Genomic DNA, 22,623 nt, shown 5'->3' with positions numbered 1-22,623 from the left:
TCTTTCTGGAAGGCTCAGAAGTTCTTCCAAGTGACTGTCGTTGCCATCTGGGGGCTGGTTTTCTTTTTGTGGTGTGCTTTTTCTCTGGAGAGTTGCTAGGTTGCGTGTGGTTCTTCTCCTCCCTACAGTCTGTTTTCTAATTTGCCGTATGCGTTGGGACACTGTGTAGTTGGGACTGGCCGGCATCTTGGGTGGGCTTCTCTGCTCCCCCCTGGTTCCTCCAGGAGTCATCTGTCAGTTTCAAGCAGTCTTTATTGGAGAAAGGTCCCTGTTCTAAAATGCCGATTTGGGGACACACTCCCCTGTGCGCCTGGTCTGCCCCGGCGGTGGGTTCCTGCTCCCTCTGGGCTTGGACTGGCAGGCCAGAGGGGTCTGGCATGGGCGAACTTCCCCCGCTCACCTCTGGCTCCTGAGGAAGCCTTCTGCAGGTAGTCTTTACTGAAGAAATGTCCCTGTTCTAAAATGGTGATGTGGGACACACTCCCTGCGCGTACGGTGTCAAGCACACTTCTCTGCGTGCCTGGTCTGCCCCGGCTGGGGTGCTCGCTCCCCCTGTGGGCTCAGACTACTGGTCGGAAGGAGCCCGGCGTGGGCTAACTCCCAGCTGGCCACTATCTCCTTCAGGAGCCTCTGCTGGCTTCAAGTCGCTAGGTGGCGCCAGAGATCTCTCCTAGAGCCCTTGGGGAGCTGATTTTCCACCCCGTGGGACAGGGAGCAGAGCGGGGATGGTAGGGTACACCTCAACGGCTTTGGGGTGCTGTGTCTGCCTTGTGCCCCACCGTCGGGGAAACCCACGCCCCTAATTCGTGCCCCGGGTCTCAGTTCCAAAGCCCCTCAGTTCCAGGACGCGGGCTGTAGCCCAGATCAGTGGCGCGGGAATGGCGCCTTTGAATCCCGCTCCCCTGCCTGGCGCCTGGTTCCTGCTCACTCCGGGAGGGCCTCCGCGCGTCTCCCCGCAAGCCTAGGTCGTCTCCCCGCAAGCCTAGGTCGCAGGCGCGGGGACCTGGGCAGCTGCGATCCGATCCGCGCAATCCGCGCCGCTTTCCCCGCGCAATCCCGCTCTCCGCGTCTGTTTTCCGGCGCGCCGCTTCCGCGCAGGCTTACCGGGCGGCCCGGGCTGTGTGCTGGTGCTGGGCTCCTCCTGGGCGGGGCTCTCTGCAATGGCGCCCGGAGCTCACCTCCGCGGCGGATCCTGCGGGGGTTCTCCACAGCTCCCGTTCACAGGGTGTGGTGGCTGCAATAGTTCCTTTCCACTCACAGTCCCGCTTGCTGCGTCCTTTGTTCTTGTGGGTCGTTTTAGTTTGTTGTTTTTCTCCTCTCTGCCGGTCGGAGAGTGCCGCCTCTGTGGCGGGGAGAGGGAGCAGGGTTCTGCGCTTCCCTCCCTTCTGGTCCTCTTTTATGGCAACTTTCTTCTTCGGGCAGTTTGCTGGAGTCGTCCGTTTATCTTCCGTGTCCCGGTTCTCACTGGGACCTGCCGCTTTTCCTCCCTATTAACTTTTTTTAATGGGAGATCTTACTCGCAGCGTCTCCTCGCCGCCATGTTGCTCCGCCCCCCGCTTGATGAGTTTTATGGCAAACCAAGTCCAAAACAGTACTACATGTGGAAGATACTAGTAAGTTTTTTAATAATAAGTTACTGTAAAACGGATTGTTTGAATGGAGAATTTTTCTAACTGAGCTTTTAGACAGCTGGACCATGTCTTTACTATCTGAGTAAAGTCTGTCTCATTTGACCATTACATGAAATATTTCATAATCACATAGCATCTGAAAAAGCTAGTGACAGAAGTAAATCATATAGCAATTGTTGGTATCTAGAAGAGGAAATTATCGAATAGCTGATTAGTATCTTCCAAAAGATGACATCCCTTCAGGGGACCTCTATTGGTAGGATTCTTGGGTTTTAGAAGTGCCAGTCTTGGCACCTCACATTGTACTGCCTGACACTGCCTTAATGGCCTGTTATTACCAAGTTTCTAGGCTAAGCTGGTGAAAGCAAAAATAACCCTCTCCTGGAATGCTTGGAAAGTCTACTCACCACGAGCTCACTTGAAAGCAATAAAGAAAAGAAAAATGGTTTGTAACTACCATCTGTTGGTATATTTTGTTGGCATTTTCAAATTACAGGTTGATCAAGAATGTGTTTGAGAGGGTTTGTACACTTTTGGTTAAATGACTTCTATAAATACTTTTTTTAAAAAAGATTTATTTATTTATGCATACAAGAGCTGAGGTACAGGCCAGAGATTCAGGGGTGGGGAGAGGATCCACCAGAGACAGAGTGGGGAACAGAACAAGCAGACTGACTGAAATACACTGCTAAGGGGAGCAGCGGACGAGACAGGAGAGGTCTGCCTCGCCATGTGGGTTTCTCCCTGGCTGGCTGGGGACCGAACTCATGCTGCAGAGGCTGCGGATTGCTTCGTAGTGTGGTGCTTAGCCCCTTGTGCCACCAGGGAGGCCCTATAAATACATTTTTAAAGTACTTGTTCATCAGGGGTAGAAAATAAAGCATCAGGAAATTCTGTGGTAGTACTTCCTAGGGACACACATGAAATAGTTCCTTATGCTGTTTTTGACCTTACTCCTTACCTAAGAGATAGGTTATAACTTTAATACAATTAAAAATTGGTTATGAATGTTTTTGTCCTTTTTTAATGTACTCTTAGGTGTTTTATTTATTTATTTATTTGTTTGTTTTTTTTGTGGGACCCTCGCCGGTGGCTGGGGATCGAACTGGTGCTGCAGAAGCTGCGGGCAGCCTCGCAATCCAGTGCTCAACCGCTGTGCCACCAGGGGAGGCCCTCTTAGGTGCTTTTTTTTAGATTTGATTAGAGAAAGTAAAATGTACTGAGTTTTGACAAAAGCATACGCCTATGTAGCCATTGCTTTTATTAAGATATAGAACATTTCCATTACCCCACAAAGTTTCCTCTTACTCTTCTGTAGTCAGTATCACACGCACACTCACATACACACACACCACAGTTTCTGTTTGATTTATATAGCTTTGTTTTACCTGCTGTAGAACTCCCTATAATTTATCTTAAGAATAATTTCTTTAGAGAATCATACAATGTGTATTCTTTTGTGTCTATCAATTTTCACTTCACAAAGTGTTTTTGAGATTTATACACATTGTTGCTTGTATCCCTACAGAGGAAGGTTTTTCAATGAAAATGCAACCAAGAAGAAATGAAAACATCACTATATTAGACTGCCTTAAATATGAAAGGAATTCATGTACAAAGCTCTTCTCACTTTTGCAAACAGGTTGTTCTGGTGACAGATGGCTGTCTTGGCATTGGTAGAGGGTCCCTGCGGCATTCTCTAGCAACTCATAATCAACGAAGTGAGAGCAACAGATTTCCACTACCTTTTCCTTTCCCATCTAAGTTATACATCATGTGCATGGCAAATTTGGAGGAGGTAATGCTTCTTACTAAGTTTTTACAGTTTGATTAGATATATTTTAGAACTCTTCGTTTTTTAGTATATTCCATTAGCATTATCTTCATGTACTAATAAACAGTAAACTCCATTTGTTTCAGGTAAGGCTGGTCCCTAACTATATTTGAAAGACTGAGTTTCAGATGTTCTTTGAAAGTTCAGAGTGTGTTGTCCCATCACAGGGAACATAGCTGGAATTATTATCCATCCTGCTTCCCACAAGTACTCTTTTTAAGATTTTGAAGAGTTGAAATGTTCATTTGTTTCAGTTTTTTGGTCTTTGATAGTTCCCTTTTAGGAATTCCCTCATTTTCATTTTGCCAGAAATGTTGATGGCAGTGTGCTTTGATTTTTTTTTTTTGTAAAGTAATATTACTCTGATGTATGTTTTTTAAATTTAAATGCTACTTTCTGGTTTTCCCATTTATTTGGGCAAGTTTTTTAACCTTTCTTCATTTCAGTTTTTCTATCTGTAAAATGATGATGATGTTTCTTACCAAAAGATGTTAGCAATACTTTGGAGGGAGCTGTGTAAATAACAACCTTGGTCACCTCTGAGAATCTTGCAAAACTACTTCTGACTGAAATAGCTCCACTGGTGTCATTTTTTAAATAACATTTCTCTGTGGTAACCTTGAGACAAAATTGTTATACTTGTTTTCTTCTCATGTTGTTAAAAAAAAATCTCCATTATTTATTGCCTGTGTTATTGTGATGGGTTTGACCTTGGCATGCTGATAATAATCTGACATGTTGTGCCATTGTAAAAGGGTCATCCATTTTGCTTTGTAGCTTCAGAGCACTGATTCCCTGGATTGCCTTGAACGTCTCATAGATTTAAATAATGGTGAAGGGCAGATCTTTACTATTGATGGCCCGCTATGCCTGAAAAATGTACAGTCTATGTTTGGGTGAGTATATACATAGAGCTTTTTTGCCTTCTTTGCAATCCAATATTATAATTTGATATCCAGCAATAATATGTCTTACCATTTCTAATTGTATCATTCCACTTACCCCAAGTTTCACATTTTCAGATAAAATAATTCATATTAGCGATTTTTAACTGTTCATTCCCTTAAAAGTTCAGCATAACTAAATCTATAATGCCTGTGGATATTGACTTCCTTATAGTGACTCAATTTCTAAGATTAACTTGCTTTCAAGCTTCTCAAAATTGAAAATTTCTCACCAAGAAATGTCAAGTTTGTCCTGTCTTACAAATGGTTAGCTATTAGTTGTGAAGTTAACTTAAATGAAAAATTTTGCATCTTGAAAACATTATTTTTACATGTATCTTATTATGTATCTTATGTATCTTCCTCTACCAATTAATCATCATGTCCTAGAAAACTGATAGACCTGGCATATACACCTTTCCATGCTGTTCTCAAGTGTGGCCACCTGACTGCTGATGTGCAAGTCTTCCCCAGGCCAGAACCATTTGTTGTTGATGAGGAAATTGATCCTATCCCTAAAGTAATTAATACAGGTAACTATTTAAAACCTCTTTCTTCTTCTGTTATCCTTACTTTTTTTCTCCCTAACTTTTCACTTTTACTTTTCTCTGTCCAGGCATGTTGAAAAGAAAAGTAAATTCTGATATTAGTGTACTAATGTCACATGTGTACACTTTTTTTTTTTTACATGTGTACACTTTTGATGGGAGGATGTGTTGCCTAAGGAGTGGCAGATTTAGTGGACTTTCATGTTGAACCCACAAATTATCTCTAATCATAGATAATTATTACCATAAATTATTAGATTTGGGAATCATGGTCAGATTCACTAGCATTTGATTTTTTTATACAAGAGTATAAAAAAACTTGATGAGTAACTTAAGGTCTTCACCTTCCCATGTAAACTTTTAGTCTTAAAAACTTTGTTATAGCTTATATTTAGACCACTTTAAAATACATGCCTTTTGGGCCTCCCCTGTTGGCTCAGGCAGTTGAGCGCAGCACTGTGAAGCTGTCTGCAGCCTCTAGAGCACTGGTTTGATTCTGGTGGGCCAGCGAGGGTCCCACTTGGCGCGGCAGACCCTCCTGCCTCACCCACGGCTCCCCTCAGCAGTGTGTTTCGGCAGTCTGCCTGTTCTGTTCCCCGCTCTGTCTCTGGTGAATCCTCTCCCGCGAGTCTGGTTTGTGCCCTGGTTCTTGTATAAAAAAATCAATCTTTAAAAAAAATAATAATAATAAAGTAAATAAATAAAATCTAGGCCTTTTTCTATTCAAATGAAAAATATATAACTGCTTATGGTGATTCATTTGTTAATCAGCTAACGAAGGTAATGACAGCAAATCTCCAGAGAAGCAGACTTCCTGTTATATTAGAAGTGTAGTGTACTTACTACGTTCCTGATTTTTTTTAATTGTTTTGAGAATATGAGTGTGTATATATATCTAGGGGGAAAAAAGGCTGAAAAGCAATTCAAAAAAATATTAAGAGGTTTCCTTTGGTGATCAATAATGACTGAGTTTATTTTTCTTTATAATTTTTAGTGTATTCCAACTTCTAAGTTTTTATACTATTTATATAAACAGAAAAAAAGCTTTCAAAAAGTACTTTGGGTTACAACTTTTATTTTGAATTTATTTTAAGTTTTCAACAGATGCTTTTTATCTTTAATATGGCTTCTATAAAAAAATCATTGTCATATTTAGACTGCTACCTTGGTTTTGTAAAGAAAGTATCTCTTTCTCAGAGAAATGTTTTTAATGAAATAGCTTTTACCTTCCAAGGACAGCGGCTTGACATTCTTGTGGAAGTGTTGGATTACACCACCACCTGGTGACCCAAACATCCCTAGCTATACAGAAGATTTGCCTTGGCTAGAAACCTAACCTCATAACAGCAAAGTCCAGTTATTTTCTCCTGATCTACTTAAAATGCAAATTATTAGAGTTTTCCAAAGAAACTTCTAATAACTTTTCTAGTCATCATATTTTAATTCTCTGCTTAAGGATCATTATTTGTGAAACATACTACTTAGAATATGGTAATACTTTCCTATAGCACAAATTAATGCTGTATTGATTTCTTCCTTTCAGATTTGGAAATAGTGGGGTTTATTGATATAGCTGATATTTCAAGTCCCCCTGTTCTGTCCAGACATCTGGTTCTACCCATAGCACTTAACAAAGGTGAGTTCTCCATCTTTTTTTATCTAAGGTTATTCTCTTTTTTTTAAGTTTTATTTATTTATTTTTGCATTGAATAACTGGGGTATAGACCAGAGGTGCAGGGTATGAGAGGATTCACCAGAGAGTCGAGAGCAGAAAAGGCAGAAATACACTGAAATACACTGCTAAGGAGAGCAGCGGGCAAGACAGGAGAGGTCTGCTGTGCCATATGAGTTAACTCTCTGGCCTGGAATCAAACTCAGGCTATAGTTTAATAGTGAAGTTAAATGCAAGATGATTCAATTGTCAGTTGAGTGTATGACAGTACCTAGAGTTGCAGAGTTGAGTCAGGAAGCTTGTTGAGTAGCCACTGTTCACCCTGGAGCGTTCCTATCCATGTGCTGCCTGAAAGATGTCAGTTGAGGACACTCTGGACATCCTTGGTATCTGAAACCCTCAGCATCTAGCTGAGCATCCCACTGGAAACAGTAGAAAGTTGACTTTTTTATGTAGCAGTTCTGGGCCTCAGCTACAGCTTGCCCAATTCTTGATGTCAGCAGATGAGAAAACAGGTCATGAAGCCCATATGTGAGGCCAGGAACAAGTCTTTATTGTAGCAACAGGAGATACACAGGTAGCAACAGTGGCAGTGGCCGGGAGTGGCAGCCCCCCTGGGCTCTGGCTGCTGCAGTGGCCCCATGCCCAGTGAGTGACCAGTGAGTGGCCAGTGAATGCTGTGAGTGGCCCTGCAGAGGAACCCTTTAGCTTTTATATGATTTAGAGACAAAGCCAACACAAGACCAAGTTTAGGCCTAGTTTGCATCGTATGTTTTGTGCATGTGAGCTACACATCAAGGTTACATATTATTTACTGCTTTCCACACATGCAGACTACATCTCAAGGCTACATGTTATCTACTAGGCCACCTGTGCTGGAAGATGGTGAAAAACACTGAAAAAACTGTATTTTCCGGGCCTCCGCGGTGACGCAGCTGTTGAGCACTGGGTTGCGAAGCTGACCGCAGCCTCTGCGGCGCCGGTTCAATCCCCGGCTGCTCCCGGCCACCGGAGGAGGGTCCCACAAGGCGCGCAGACCTCTCCTGCCGCCCGCTGCTCCCCTCAGCAGTGTACCTCAGTCCTTCTGCCTGCTCTGCTCCCTGCTCTGGCTCTGGTGAATTCTCTCACCCTCCCACGCTTCTGACTGTACCCAGTGCTTATATAAATAAAATAAATCTTAAAAAACCAAAACAAAAACAAAAAAAAACTGTATTTTCCCATGGGCCCTACAAGCAATTTTACTGAAATATAATTAATATACCATATACTTCACCCATTTCAAGTGTATAATTCTCTAGTTTTTAGTATATGTACAGTGTTATAAATATACCATTTATCAAGATACCATCAACACAGTCAATTTTAGAACAGAATTTTAAAAATTTTTAAATTTTTACCCACCCTGAAAAGCAATGCTTTGACCATCAACCTTTAGTCCCAGGTAACCATTAATATCCTTTCCATCTCTACAGATTTGTCTATTCTGAATGTTTCATATAAATGAAATTCATATAACATCTGACAACTAATTTTTACATGGACTTGGGAAGACCAGACTATGAATTTTTCATAATTAGTTTAATATTCCTTTAAAACTCATGTACTTTCCTTCCAAAGCTAGAAACAGTCAAGAGTGTGATTGTGGTTTGGGTTTTTTATAGTTAATCTCAGCCTCACCTGTTCTCTCTTCTTTTCACAGAAGGTGATGAGGTGGGCACTGGCATAACTGATGACAATGAAGATGAAAATTCAGCCAATCAGATTGCAGGCAAAATACCCAACTTTTGTGTCCTGCTCCATGGCAGCCTAAAGGTGGAAGGAATGGTGGCAATTGTTCAACTAGGGTAGGAAATTTTGTTTACCTTTGGGTGAGAGAAAGGGAGAATCCATTCCCAAAGCAGAGTATCTCCCATATTTTTCTGAAAGAAATAGAAGGATCCTTGTCACCTTTTCCCTTTCTCTATCATACCCTCCCATCTACCATTACTTCTAAACTATTCTTCAGGTCATTTCATAGAATAAGTAGGGAGTGAGCCTTTTAATTATATTGCTGTTATACTATAGCCCTTCTCCATTTACCTTTTTTTGATTCTACCTGGGATACCTAGATTCAGTTACAGCAATGCGACTAACTTGCTACAGGATCTTATGCAGTATTCACAGACTCATCATCTATAAAATGATGGGGTAGAACTAAATGAAAAAGATGCTGGTAATACTGATTAAAAGTTTTACCATGTAACAGCACTCCTCTGGGACGAGACACTCTGCTGAGCACTTCACATATATGATCTCATTTAATTCCTCACAACAACACTCTACAGGAGGTATCAATGTTATCAACATTATATATATGAGGAAATTATGTCTTATAAAGGTCAGGTCACTTAGCTAGCCAAGATTCTTACCCATGTATTCTGACTCCAGTGCCCTTGCTTGTAACTACTCTCCTATATTCCTTCCCTGTGAGGAAAGCCCTTCTGGTTTTCACTTTCTCTGCAGTCTCAAAATTTGCAAAACTATCTGTTTCCCTTTCTGCATTACCTAGTGTGTGAAAAAAGTTGGTGACTCTTCAAGTGGTTATCATTTGTGGTTACCTGGTAGAGAAAATCAAGACATTAGGAGTACTCAGAGGAAGCAAGGCTCCTTTTCTGCTTGAGTTAAAATTAGCTGCTCCAAAAGGAAGAATGCAGTTTGTATTAAGTTTTAGTTTGCCATATTTCTCAAACTGGTTCTGAATATGGGAATCATCTGGGGCCCTTTGAGAAGCCAGGTGAAGACTTCATACCCTTTGTTGCAAGGGATTCTCTATGTTAGTGCTACTCTGAATAACTCAGGGAGGCAGCAAAAAAGACTCGTAGGTTACAACCCTCACTCCTCACCATTCCTGCAGTTACTTGCTGCCCTTATGACTTTTGTTTTCTCTTTTAAGATTGCTTTTTGACTTCCATCTACATAATTTTGCACGAGTAATGATATATGTCCTACCTACTGGAATGGTAATGATAGGGGGCAGCACTGTGCATTTTTAGATTTAGGATTTGACTTTAGTAAAAGTAATGCACTTGATTTCAAAGCTGAAGCCCATGTCTCTCAAGAGAAAAACACAGGCTAAACTTATTTTTACTTGGTACTCGATGGTCTTCTGATCTTCCATCTTTTCTCCATCTAGTTCTGAATGGCATGGAATGCTCTACTCCCAAGCTGACAGCAAGAAGAAATCAAACCTCATGATGTCTCTCTTTGAACCTGGCCCAGAACCTCTCCCATGGCTAGGGAAAATGGCACAGTTGGGTCCTATTTCAGGTATAACTAGATCAGGTTTTATTTATCTTGATATTGTTTTCTCTCTGCTATTCTGAATGACTCTGTGGAGTCAGAGAGCTGCGTGGAGTCAGAGAGCTGCATGGCCTCCCTTGTGAGTGTGCTGTGGTCTCTGGTGCTGGGCATGTATGTGGAGAATCTCAAAAGAATTTGATGTTTGAACACTTTACAGCTCAGGGCACACCAACATTAGGTCGTTTTAAGTTGCTACAAATGCTCTAACTAAAGAGTGAAAAGCTACTCTCCTGAGTCTCCATAAACTTTTTCTTCCTTAGAGTACTATTTTCAATACAGGTAACCCTAAGTCATTCTAGATAATTTAATCTCCTTTCTTGAAATTCTCTTCTTTTAGCTCCCCTAACATTATGTTCTCCTGGCACTTTCCTTTTTCTTTGCCAACTTTTCTTTTTCTTGTTCTCTTCTTTGTTTACTTTTGCCTCATGTTTCCCAAGATTTCCTTTGCCTTCTTTCAAGAGTCATTATAGGTTCAGGCTCCCCAAATCTGTAACTTTTATCCTTACTGTTCTGTTCTCTCCCTGCAACTTGCATCTTATTTTCGGTTTGCACTTGGACCTCTCCACCTGGATATTCTTCACAGTCTAAGGCTCAGTATGTTGGTTGCAAAAACCATTGTCTCTTGCCCCTTTCTCCGAAAAACTGTTCCTGATTCTGTTTTTCCTCCTCCTTTTTATTGAGACTTTTATACTCCTAGGCCTTCAAGCTCCAACTGTAGAGTCATCCTTGACTCTACAGGAGTCTAGGAATTTCAGGAACATCTACCAAGCATCTTACTTTGTTGTAGTCCTAGGGGACAAAAGAGTTAGCAGGAGTTACTCAAAGACTGGTGGAGAATGGAATAGTAAATACAGGCTGGTGCAGGATCACAGTTGGCCTGTAGGGGATCATCAGTTTTGCCTAGGGCTCTCAGGAAAATCTTCAAAGGGAAAAGACATGCTAGCCTAATTTTGAGGGAAAAGAAGAAATCACTGAACCAATGAAGGAAAAAAGACTTCCTGGACAAATAGAACACTACAGAAAGGAAAGGAGATGGAACACAAAGGGCAAGGGAGTTGGGTGAGCAGATGGTAAGTTAGAAGTTTGGCAGCCTCTAGAGCTGAACTGGCTTCACCTAAAAATGAGATTTTATTCTGCCGTTAATAGGAAGCCACTGAAGGGGGAATAATATGATCAGATCCTTCTAGCTAACATTACAGATTAGGAGACTTTATATTTTAGTACTGATACTCCCTGGAGTTGTGCTGTTGTGGCTGAAATCTAAGAAACAAATTTTGTATTTAGAAAGATAACTCTGTGGAAGGATTTGAGGACATCCTGCAGTGAGAAGTCTACTGACAGTCCTAAAGATGTGATGATGAGAGGCAGAAGAGGGACATGGGGATGGGATCCATGCAAAAGATATATTTTTTTAATTCATTTATGTATATGTTACATCATTGTTCATTTTTGTACAATGTTTGCTTTCTCCTCTCAGGTGTAGCCCCCATAAAATTCCCACCAGTTCACCTGTGCCCCATCACCATAGTCCCTTGTGCTTTTCTCTCCCCAATTTTGATTCCTCTCCCTCCCCACCCCACCCTCCGCTCCCACAGAATGCCCCTGATTTATAGTTGCCTGTTATTTTGGTTTTTAATTTTTTTTCCTGATCTTTTATTTGGTTCCCCTATATTCCTCCTATAAGTGAAGCCATCGATATTTTTCTTTTTCCTTCCAGCTTATTTCACTGAGCATAATCCCTTCCAGCTCCATCCATGTTGCTGCGAATGGCATGAGTTTATCTTTTTTGACTGCTGAATAGTATCCCATTGTGTGTATATACCACATCTTCTTGATCCAGTCATCTATTTTTGGGCATTTGGGTTGCTTCCATATCTTGCCTATTGTAAATAGTGCTGCTATAAACATAGGGGTGCAGGCATCCTTTTGAATTAAATGTTTCTGTGTTCTTTGGGAGAACTCAAGAAGAGACTCAAGAAGAAAATAGAGTGTCTTAACTTTTATGTGCATGTATATTTTAGCCTTGCCAACCATGTGGGTCTCTATCATAACTACTACTAAGAGTTATGATAACTCCTTAGAGTTATCACAAAACTCACTGCCATGATATCACAAAAGCAGCCATAGATGATATATAAATGAAGGAGTGACTGCATTCCAATAACACTATATTTATTGACATAAAAAATTTGAATTTTATGTAATCTTCATATATAACAAAACATTCTTTTTGACTTTTTTCCCCCAGACATTTAAAAAATATCAGAATCATTCTTAACCCCAAAAGAGGCAGCAACCCATACTTTGCCAGTCTTTGAGCTAGGATCCAGGTGCTCGCACAGGGATCAGAGACATGACTTTAGTTCCAAATAAGACAAAGAACTGAAATCTCTGAGTAAAGGTGGGAATGGTTGGTCTACCCCCTCAGTGAGAATGACAATTAAAATCCTACCCATCACTTCTACCTGCGGGGCACTCACTGGGCCCTTCCACCTGGTAATTCATGTCCTTCAGCCCTGGGAACATGAATTATTTCTTTGATTGTCCTCTCTCTGCTCTCTTTTTGTCCCTTTCTTGAACACATATTTATGGTGTGTGTGTATGTGTATAATTTTCTTACCTTCTTATTTTCCCATTCTTTTAGTTTTGCTTTCTGTAAGATTATTTTCAACTTTATCTTGCAACTGTTTTTTTTTTTTTTAATTTATGCTATTATGGTTGTTATATCTGATAGTTTCCTGCTCTTTTTTCACAAATGCATTGTATCCTCTTACCACATAGCCTCTTACTGTCTAGTGGCACCAAACTGTTAGAGTGCAAGAAGCCATGACTACATGTTGAAATGTTTGGTACTGATACTGAGTATTATAGAATAAAAGGGTCTAAAGAAATTACTGCCAAAAAAATTTTGGACAACTTCATAGGGAAGTAGAATAGAATGTGGACCTGGAATGGAGGTAATTTTGGGTAGGTGAGGAATGGCACTATTCATTGATAAAGTGTTGGCTTTGAAACCAGACCCAGCTGAGTCACTTACCTGTGTTGTAAGCACAATCTCTCTGAGCCTCAGTTTACTCATCTTTATGGGATGAATAATATCTAATCCCCTGCTGAATAATATCTAATCCCCTGCTGTAAGGAGCAAAGTTATATCTGTAGAGTGGCACATAGTTAAAGTTTAATAAATATTCTTTATAAGTTCCATAAACCAGAAAAATATCTTCTCTAAACACAATTCCTAGCACAATTTGCTACATGGTGGAGTCTGACTGTTGATCATGAACTGGCAAATGAGAAAATAAATGAATGAGGAAGAAAGCATTCCCGACAGAAGTAGCAAAAATAATGATGGGGAAGTTGGAAATGAGGATGTTGTATGGGAATAGACTGTTGTGATTTTTTTTTTTTTAAAGATTTATTTATTTATTTATACAAGCACTGGGTACAGTCAGAAGCGCGGGAGGGTGAAAGAATTCACCAGAGCCAGAGCAGGGAGCAGAACAGGCAGAAGGACCAAAGTACACTGCTGAGGGGAGCAGCGGGCGGCAGGAGGGGTCTGCGCGCCTTGTGGGACCCTCCTCTGGTGGCCGGGGAGCAGCTGGGGAGCAGCCGGGGAGCAGCCGGGGAGCAGCTGGGAATCGAACCGGCGATGCAGAGGCCGCGGGCGGCTTCGCAACCCAGCGCTCAACTGCTGCGCCACTGGGGAGGCCCTAGACTGTTGTGATCTTGACCTGACTAAACAGGCTTATATAGTGACAAATATTCTTAGAAATGTCTGGAAAGCTGGGCTTATACTTCTTGGAGGGCAGGGGAGGAAAAGGGATTCACAGGATTGCATGGGACCAGTGAGGCATTAAAATTAATGACCAGATTAGGCTTAGAGAGCTTCTGGATCAGTTAGAGAAACTGGGCTAATTTTGGTTTTCAGCATCATTATTTGAGCAAGGAAGTTCCTAAACTTGTAGGAAAATAATTTCCTGCCCTGTCTACACCAGAAAGTAAGGATAAAGTGAGGGGCCTCCCTGGTGGCACAGGGGTTAAAGTCTCAGTACTATCAAGCTATAACCAGCCACTGCAGCACGAGTTCAATCCCCAGCCAGGTAGCTGACCCATATGGCACAGCAGACCTCTTCTGTCTCACCTACTGCTCCCCTCAGCAGTGTATTTCTGTAAATCCGCTGTTCTGTTCCCCACTCTGTCTCTGGTGAATCCTCTCACCCCCCACACCTCTGGTCTACACCCTAGTTCTTGTATATATAAATAAACATAAATCTTTTTTAAAAAAATAAGGATAAAATTAGATGTAGACTTTGTAATTTTTTTTAAAGATTTATTTATGTATACAAGAGCTGGGGTACAGACTAGAGGCGCAGGGGGTGAGTGGATTCATCAGAGACAGAATAGGGAACAGAACAGGCAGATTGACCAAAGTACACTGCTGAGGGGAGCAGCGGGCGAGTCAGGAGAGGTCTGCTGTGCCATGTGGGCTACTCCCTGGCTGGCTTGGCATCGAACTCGTGCTGCAGTGGCTGCAGATAGCTTCATAGGTTGTGTCTTAACCCTTGAGCCACCAGAGAGGCCCCTGCTTTGTATTTTTATGGCAAACTTTCATTGGGTCAGAAAGCACCTACAAAAGCAGACAAATTTATTTTTTATCCACATGACTCTAAAACCAACATGATTCAGGAAGCTGTAAACTAATAAGCCATAAGGTTTCACCAAAAAAGTATTTCTTCTCTTGTCCTTTTCCTATATATAATTTTTCTCTCTAGTTTTTTCAGCATCTAAACTTATGCAATCTAATCCAGCCAGTCATCACCAGTCACATGAAGCTATTTAAAATTAAACAAGGGCCTCCCCGGTGGCGCAGCGGTTGAGCGCTGGGTTGCGAAGCTGCCTGCGGCCTCTGCGGCGCCGGTTCGATCCCCGGCTGCTCCCCGGCCACCGGAGGAGGGTCCCACATGGCGCGAAGACCTCTCCTGCCGCCCGCTGCTCCCCTCAGCAGTGTACTTCGGTCCTTCTGCCTGCTCTGCTCCCCGCTCTGGCTCTGGTGAATTCTCTCGCCCTCCCGCGCTTCTGACTGTACCCAGTGCATGTATAAACAAAACAAACAAAGAAACCAGCAAACAAATAAATAAAGCATGCCTCTATAAAAAAAAAAAAAATAAAATAAAATAAAATTAAATTAAACAAGGGCCTCCATGGTAGCTCAGGGGGTTAAGACGCAACCTATGAAGTATCCGCAGCCATTGCAGCACAAGTTCAATCCCCAGCCAGGGAGCTACCCACATGGCGCAGCAGACCTCTCCTGACTCGCCTGCTGCTCCTCTCTGCAGTGTATTTCAGTCAGTCTGCTTGTTCTGTTCCCCACTCTGTCTCTGGTGAATCCTCTCACCACCCCACGCCTCTGGCCTGTACCCCAGTTCTTGTATACATAAATAAATAAATCTTTAAAAAGAAAATAAAACAAAATTTGAAATTCAGCTCTTCAGTGACACTTAGCCATGTGGCAAATGTTCAGTAGTCACACAGGTCTAGTGGCTACCATATTAGCACAGGTTTAGAATACTTCCACCATTGCAGAAATTTCTGTTGGAGTATGCTGGGGGAGACTTCAGAATTACAGTATGTATTATATACAGAGGTATTTAAAAATATGTACTTTAACAATGTCATATATATGGGTGTTATCTTTAGCAGCAATTTTATCCTCTTTGATTTATAAAGCAGGTAAGTGGACTTGTTTCTTCAAAAATATTGAACTACTTTCACATGGGCCCAGTTGATTATTTGGTCTCTTACATCAGGAACTTTCTGTTGAGTATAGGGTCCCCAACCTAACTGAGGTTAATGGATTATTGTAATTCAGGAAGTTACAGGATGTTAAGACAGAATGACTCAGAGCTTCTAGCCTAATTGGAAATATAACCTTGTTTTTGCCAGATGTCATTTCAAGAGTGTTTTTTTTTTCTTTTAGACGCTAAAGAAAACCCTTATGGTGAGGATGACAATAAGAGTCCATTCCCCCTGCAGCCCAAAAACAAACGCAGTTACGCCCAGAATGTGACTGTCTGGATCAAACCCAGTGGCCTGCAGGTAACATTACCATTCACAGTGCTTTCCACTGGGGACAGGAAGAGGGCTTTTAGCAGACAGGCATTTGATTTGATTTTCCTTTTCTTTGATACTCTGTAATTCATTTACTTCTAATGTTTGTCATTATTTCCAAAAAGTCTTTGAGGTAATCTATAGTAAAACACGTATCTAGCAAAATCATCTTTTACAAAATTTAGAGCAATACAAAACCTAGAGGAAGAGAGAAGACAATTTTGCCACAAGCCCAAGCAAAATGATAATTGTATTTGAGCAATTTGGCTCTGAGCTTCCTGCTACTGAGGTCAAAAAAGAAATGTGTTGGGTGATATGGCTTTTCTTATCTGATAAAAGGAAGCATGTCAGTTTCTCTAGAGACACATTCTCCTGGCACTGAATTTTAATGTGAAATTCTTGACATGGTGAGGTATTGAATAACATAATGGGTGTTATCTTTAGCAACAATTTTGAGAAACACGTAAAAATCTTCCGGTGGTTATTTTTTCTATCACCACAGTAGAACTCATTGCACTGCATTGTAATTCCACAGAACACTTTCATGGGAAGCTAAGACTGTATCATTATCAAGATATGCTACTTTCAGACAAGGTGCTCAGTGACATTCTCCTTCTACTGACATAAATTCATTTATACTTATTTTTGAAAATCACTTCTTGAGCTTTTTTCCCCCTTGAGTACCTTTTTTTTCTCTTTGTTCCTCCAATGAGTCAGACCAACCTAAGCCAAATGAGAAGAGGCAGTCAGACCACCTGACGACAGAAGTCGTTTGTATTGACGGCATTGTCTCTTCAAACCCCTTTCCTCAAAGAATGGACACATCCTGCCATAATTAAGTGGGCAGAAGGGCCTTGCTCGTTGTTGAAAGCCCAGGTTCTTTTTCCTGCCACCCCTGACCCATCATTTCTCTGTCAAAAGGATAATTAGAACCACTTTTACCACCAGTTATAGCTGACTTTTTCTTAGTTTTTAAATTTGGGGTTTTAGTTTCTTATTGTGCTAAAATGCACATAACATAAAATGTACAAAAGTATACAATGCAGTGGCATTTCATACATTCACAATCCATTAGCACTATCTTATTGAGAACATTTTCATCACCCTAAAAGGAAACCTGTACCCATTAATCAGGATCACTCTATATTCCCTTCTTCCCCCAAGCCCTTGGCAACTACTTTTGTTTCTGGCTTTCTGTCCCTATGTAAATGGAATCATACAACATGTGGCCTTTTGTGTTTGACTTCTTTTACCAAGCATAGTGTTTTCAAGTTTCACAGTATTTCATTCTTTTTGATAATTGAACAATATTCCAGTATGTAAACATGTCATATTTTATCCATTCAGTTGATGAATATTCAGATTGTTTCCATCTTTTGGCTGTAGTGAATAATGCTGCTATGAACATTGTTTACAAGTTCTTATTTGAGCATGTTTTTAGTTCTGTGGGGCCCATACTTATAGGTGAAATTGCTGAACCATATGGTATTTCTGTTTAACTTATTAAGGAACTGCCAATAGCTTTTCAAAGTAACCATACCATTTTACTTTCCTACCAGCAATGTTTTAGGTTCCTAGTTCTACATTCTCATCAGTACTTCTTCCACATCCTCACCAACACCTATTATTTTTTCACCTTCTCTTCCCTGTATAGCCATCCTAGTGAATGTGATGTGGGGTGTTATGGCATTGTGGTTTTGATTTGCATTTCACTAATGACAGTTGTAATTTTCTCATGAGCTGAGAGCCATTTGTATATCTATTCAAGCCCTTGGCCCATTTTTTAATTGGGTTGTTTGTTCTTTATATATTCTGATTCTTTCCTCCCATTCTGTCTGTTGTGTTTTTATAGTCTTGATAGTGTCTTTGATCCACAAAATTTTTAATTTTGATAGTCAAAATTTTTTCTTTTGTTGCTGATTTCTGTTGTGTTGAAGAAACACCATTGCCAAATGCAAAGTTCTGAATAATACCATTTTCTTCTAGGAATTTTATAGTTTCAGTTCTTACATGTAGACGTCTGGCCCACTTTAACTTTTGTAGATGGTGTGAGCTAAGGATCCAACTTCGTTCTTTTGCATGTTGCTATCCAGTTGTCCTCACACCATTTGTTGAAGAGACTCCTTTCCCCCATTGAAAGGTCTTGGCACCCTTGTCAAAAGCAGCTGACCATTTTAATGAGTGTTTTTGTATCAAAAGTTCATTCCTGTCACCAAGGGATTTATTACCATGGAGCATTTTGAAGAAGGGAGGTAGGTGCTTTACTAGTTTTGAACAGAACTGTGACATTAATTCAAAAGGGATACTCATCTTAACACTGTAGTTTTGTTTTTGTTTTCTTTAAAATTTAGAGCCATCCTTTTATACTCTTTTCCCTTTTACCACAGAATTTTAATATTGAATTCATTTTACCTTTGCTAGACAGATGTACAGAAGATTTTAAGAAATGCAAGGAAACTACCTGAAAAAACACAGACATTCTATAAGGTAAGACCATCAGAATTATAGTGGAAGAGGGTGGGTCCTGGGATAGGTATCAAAAATAAATGGTTCAAGACAAAACTAGCAGGCAAACTAAAAATTGGAGACATTCAGCTGGGGAGGGGCAGGGAGAAGGATCATAAACAGGAGGGAAGAGCATGAGGCTATGGTGATGGTTCACGGATGTCTTGGTGGTGGTAATTTTATGGGGTTTTATACCTATGAGGAGAATGAACAAGGATGTAAAAAGTATAAATTAATAAATAGTTCACAATAGTAAAAGTGGGGTAGGTAGCAGAGTGAATATAGAAAGGAATTAAAAATTCTGTCTTCTGCTTCAGTTTTTCATCTATAAAGTCAGTAGAAGCGATAGAGCCATTGTTGATCCTAAAATCCAAAAATCAGAAGTAGTTAAATGGCCTTTTTTTTTTTAATGTCACTTTTTTTTAAGATTTATTTTTATTTATGTAAGCATGTAAGGAACTGGGGTATAGGCTAGAGGGGTAGGGGGTGAGAGGATTCACCAGAGATAGTGGGAAGCAGAACAAGCGGATCTACTAAAATACACTTCTGAGGGGAGCAGTGTGCAAGACAGGAGAGGTCTGCTGTACCATGTGGGTTAGCTCCTTGACCAGGGATCAAACTCATGCCACAGTGGCTGGCGAAAACTTGATAGTGCTGAGACTTTAACCCCTGTGCCACCAGAGAGACCCTAAATGGCCTTGTTTTGTGTTAAAGGGTTTCTCTGTGCTGGTACTGCTGTGAGTGACTGAGAGGAGCTGAAAGGGCCTATGGGTCATATCCTTAACTCTTACCATTCCCATATGGGAATCCAGTTCAACTCCCGGCAACCAGTGTGTATAACTTCCTGGGTTGGTGATTGTCTAGAACATTCTTACTGATGTACCAAAGCAGCTGCTTCCAGGAATGTCTTCTTAAAAACTGTACATTTAGGCACGCAGACCTCTCCTGCCGCCCGCTGTTCCCCTCAGCAGTGTACTTCGGTCCTTCCGCCTGCTCTGCTCCCCGCTCTGGCTCTGGTGAATTCTCTCACCCTCCCACACGTCTGACTGTACCCAGTGCTTATATTAATTAATTAATTAATTAATTAATTAATTTAAAAAACTGTACATTTATGGGGCCTCCCTGGTGGTGCAGCAGGTTGAGCACAGTGCTGTGAAGCTGTCCGCAGCCTCTGCAGCACAGGTTTGATCCCGGCTGGCCAGCAAGAATCCCACGTGGTGCAGCAGACCTCTCCTGTCGTGCCTGCTGCTCCCCTCAGTAGTGTATATTGGTTGTCTGCCTGTTCTGCTCCCCGCTCTGTCTTTGGTAAATCCTCTCACCCTCCCACGCCTCTGGCCTGTACCCCAGCTCTTGTATAAAAATAAAATAAAATCTTTTAAAAAAAAAATTGTACATTTATGAATTGCAAAGGAATGGCCCTCTGGAATCATGCCTACCTAACTAATCCGTAGCTACTGGTGGCGAGAGTAAAGTTACAAGGGGTGAGGTGGAGGATGGAGGCAGTCATTTAGGCTCAACTTTTATTTCTTCTGTTTTTCTGCTGTTTGGCTGAGATTGAATTAAGTGGCAGTGTGAGGTATACTGTGTTGTCAACTGTGTCCTAGCTTGCTAATCTTATATAAGGTACAGAGTCAGCCTAAGGCTAGCAGTTCTTCCGGAGAACATACATACTACTTTGTCTGATTGTTATTTCATTACCTTTATATCACTGTCTTATTCAAACCTAATTATGTAGCAAGCTGGTGAGATCAAGCAAGAACAACCTTAATCAGAGTTCAACCAGAGTTGCTTAGCCGGCCATCCCCCTCCCCAGCTGAAGCCCATAATCCACACCAGCCCTTGCTGAGCACACTTGGCAACAGAGCTCTCTGATGTTTGTCAGCCCTGTACTTTGCCTTCTTGTGAACTTTTTACTTGTTAACAGATGATAGTGGAGAATCAGTCAGATTCTATAATCTTGCATATCAAAGCTGGAAAAGACTTCTACCAATTGATTGCTTCAGCACCTGCACTAGGTGAGGAATTCCTCCAGTTTTGCAAATGAGGCCACTGAGGCCTAGAGAAGCTCTATACACCTTGTCATTACTAAGTGGTTGATGAGGCATTTTGCATTTCTCTGCTTTCATCAACTATTTGGCCTCATTTTGTGGCAGTCTTTCCTGTCGGACTGCTTGACACTTTCAGAACCTTCTCCTAAAATGTCCATTGTCATTAAGCCTCAGACCCAGCCAGAGAGGGTTAAGAACCATCAAATTTGAGGCCTTTCCTTCACCTCGGTAAAAGGAAAAATAATCAGTTAGGAGTAATAAAGGGATGTACACAGAGCGCCCCACCACGTTTGGCCTAAGTGCTTATTAACTGTGTTATTGGTAGCCTGTGTCGCAGTCAGCTGTCTTCTGTGCCTCACTTTCTGATCATAAAGAACTGTCTCCTAGTCATATTATAGCACTGTTATTGGCATCTCTGTACAATACGCATTTTTCGCAGATAAAAATGCCCATTAAAGTTTGGGGTCAAGGACAACTTATTCTAAGCTGAGCATTCAGAAAGTATATGGTGAGAACACATTTCGGGAACATCAGTGGTTTTTTTTTATCTTGTTCCAGGAGCTGAATCGTTTGCGAAAGGCAGCTCTGGCTTTTGGTTTCCTGGATCTGCTCAAAGGGGTGGCTGACATGCTGGAAAGAGAGTGCACATTGCTGCCAGACACAGCCCATCCCGATGCTGCATTCCAGCTGACCCATGCTGCCCAGCAGCTCAAACTGGCCAGTACTGGCACCACCGAGTATGTCGGCTATGACCACAACATCACACCTTTACATACAGACTTCTCTGGGAGCAGCACTGAAAGAATGTGAAGTTGACTTTGAAAGCCTGCCTTCTTTTTTCATTTCAAGTGAAAAAGATTTAGGGTAAAAATGTTCCCAGTCAGTCCACCTTTGCAGTAAGCCACCCAAAGACTTCCCTGAAGCTGCCTGTGAAGCACCATTGGTGGTTTAAGTGACTCCACTGCAGTCTGAGAAGGGTTCTGAAGGGTGGTTGGCTGCTTTGGCTTTGACTTTAGTTTTCTGGGGCTTAGAATCTTTAAGACTGAAAGATAATTGGTCCCATAATGCAGGCATCTCCTGAAGGTTGAAGGACTGAGAAGGTTGAAGGACTGACATGAGCACAGAGCTCTCTACTACTTCCTCAGGAAGCCTAACCAGCAAGGGTTCATGGGCTTCTGGAAAGGCACCTTCTCTTCTCTCCTCTCCTCTCTAAATCATAAAGACATTTCAAGCTTCTATGCTTGCTTGGAATGAGCAACCAAGACTGTCTGGAACTTGTTAAGCACAAGCCGGACACCATGAGGTTTCAGAACTTCATTTCAGAACTCTTAAAATTTGCAAAATCTTGACGGTAACCCTTAGGTGCTTTTGGTATGTCTTGAGATACAGATTTTTGAACAATGACCATATGTTCAGAAAATGATTTGCTTCTTCAAAACTTTTTTAATGAAAATAAAATACTTGATTTTCTATAAAATAGTTTGCCTGGGAAACTAATGGGTTTTAGCCTTTTGGTCCTATCTTCTGAATATAATTTCAACTTCTACATGGTACCAATTCATAAATCATGAAGGTTCCTTGGTTTTCATATCGACTTCCTTCTTTCTGACACTGGTTAGGCCTCATTGCCTAAGCCAGGTTCCATCCAGTTAGATTCTGATAGATCACTGTAGTCCCTTAGGCTGCAATTCCTTAGCTAGTTTCATAACCTTAGGCAAGTCATGTAACTTCTCCAGGCTTTATTTGCATCATCAATGCTTTCAAACACTATATTATTCCTCCGGGCTTCAACCCAGGAAACCAACTTCGGTTTTTTTCTTTTTTCTTATTATTGAGGTAACATGGGCTATATATGATTCAGGGGAATTGGTTTACACCTCAGATGCGCATCACCACACCCAGCCACCAGAGCACCCATATTCCTTTACATATACCACTGGGCACCCTCCTCACTTCCCACCCTAAAGAAACCACTTTTGTTTAACATACTGAGC

The 22,623-nt window shown here is 41.4% G+C and overlaps 1 protein-coding gene across 1 annotated transcript; it reads left to right on the top strand.

Annotated features, from left to right (window-relative positions):
- Positions 1–1,514: 1,514 nt before the first annotated feature.
- INTS14 (integrator complex subunit 14) lies at positions 1,515–22,094 on the top strand. The gene is made up of 10 exons (XM_037502743.2): positions 1,515–1,613; positions 3,274–3,429; positions 4,243–4,361; positions 4,800–4,942; positions 6,501–6,593; positions 8,329–8,473; positions 9,802–9,935; positions 15,946–16,064; positions 18,498–18,563; positions 21,188–22,094. Exons 1-10 carry the CDS (start codon positions 1,539–1,541, stop codon positions 21,437–21,439), a joined length of 1,302 nt encoding a protein of 433 aa, XP_037358640.2. The 5' UTR covers positions 1,515–1,538; the 3' UTR covers positions 21,440–22,094.
- The last annotated feature ends 529 nt before the right edge of the window (positions 22,095–22,623 follow it).

The sequence above is a fragment of the Talpa occidentalis genome, unplaced genomic scaffold (assembly GCF_014898055.3).
Source record: "Talpa occidentalis isolate TD23 unplaced genomic scaffold, MPIMG_talOcc4v2.1 talOcc4.11, whole genome shotgun sequence".
NCBI lineage: Eukaryota > Metazoa > Chordata > Mammalia > Eulipotyphla > Talpidae > Talpa > Talpa occidentalis.
Note: the sequence above shows the minus strand (reverse complement) of the source record. Positions and strands in the feature narration are given on the sequence as shown.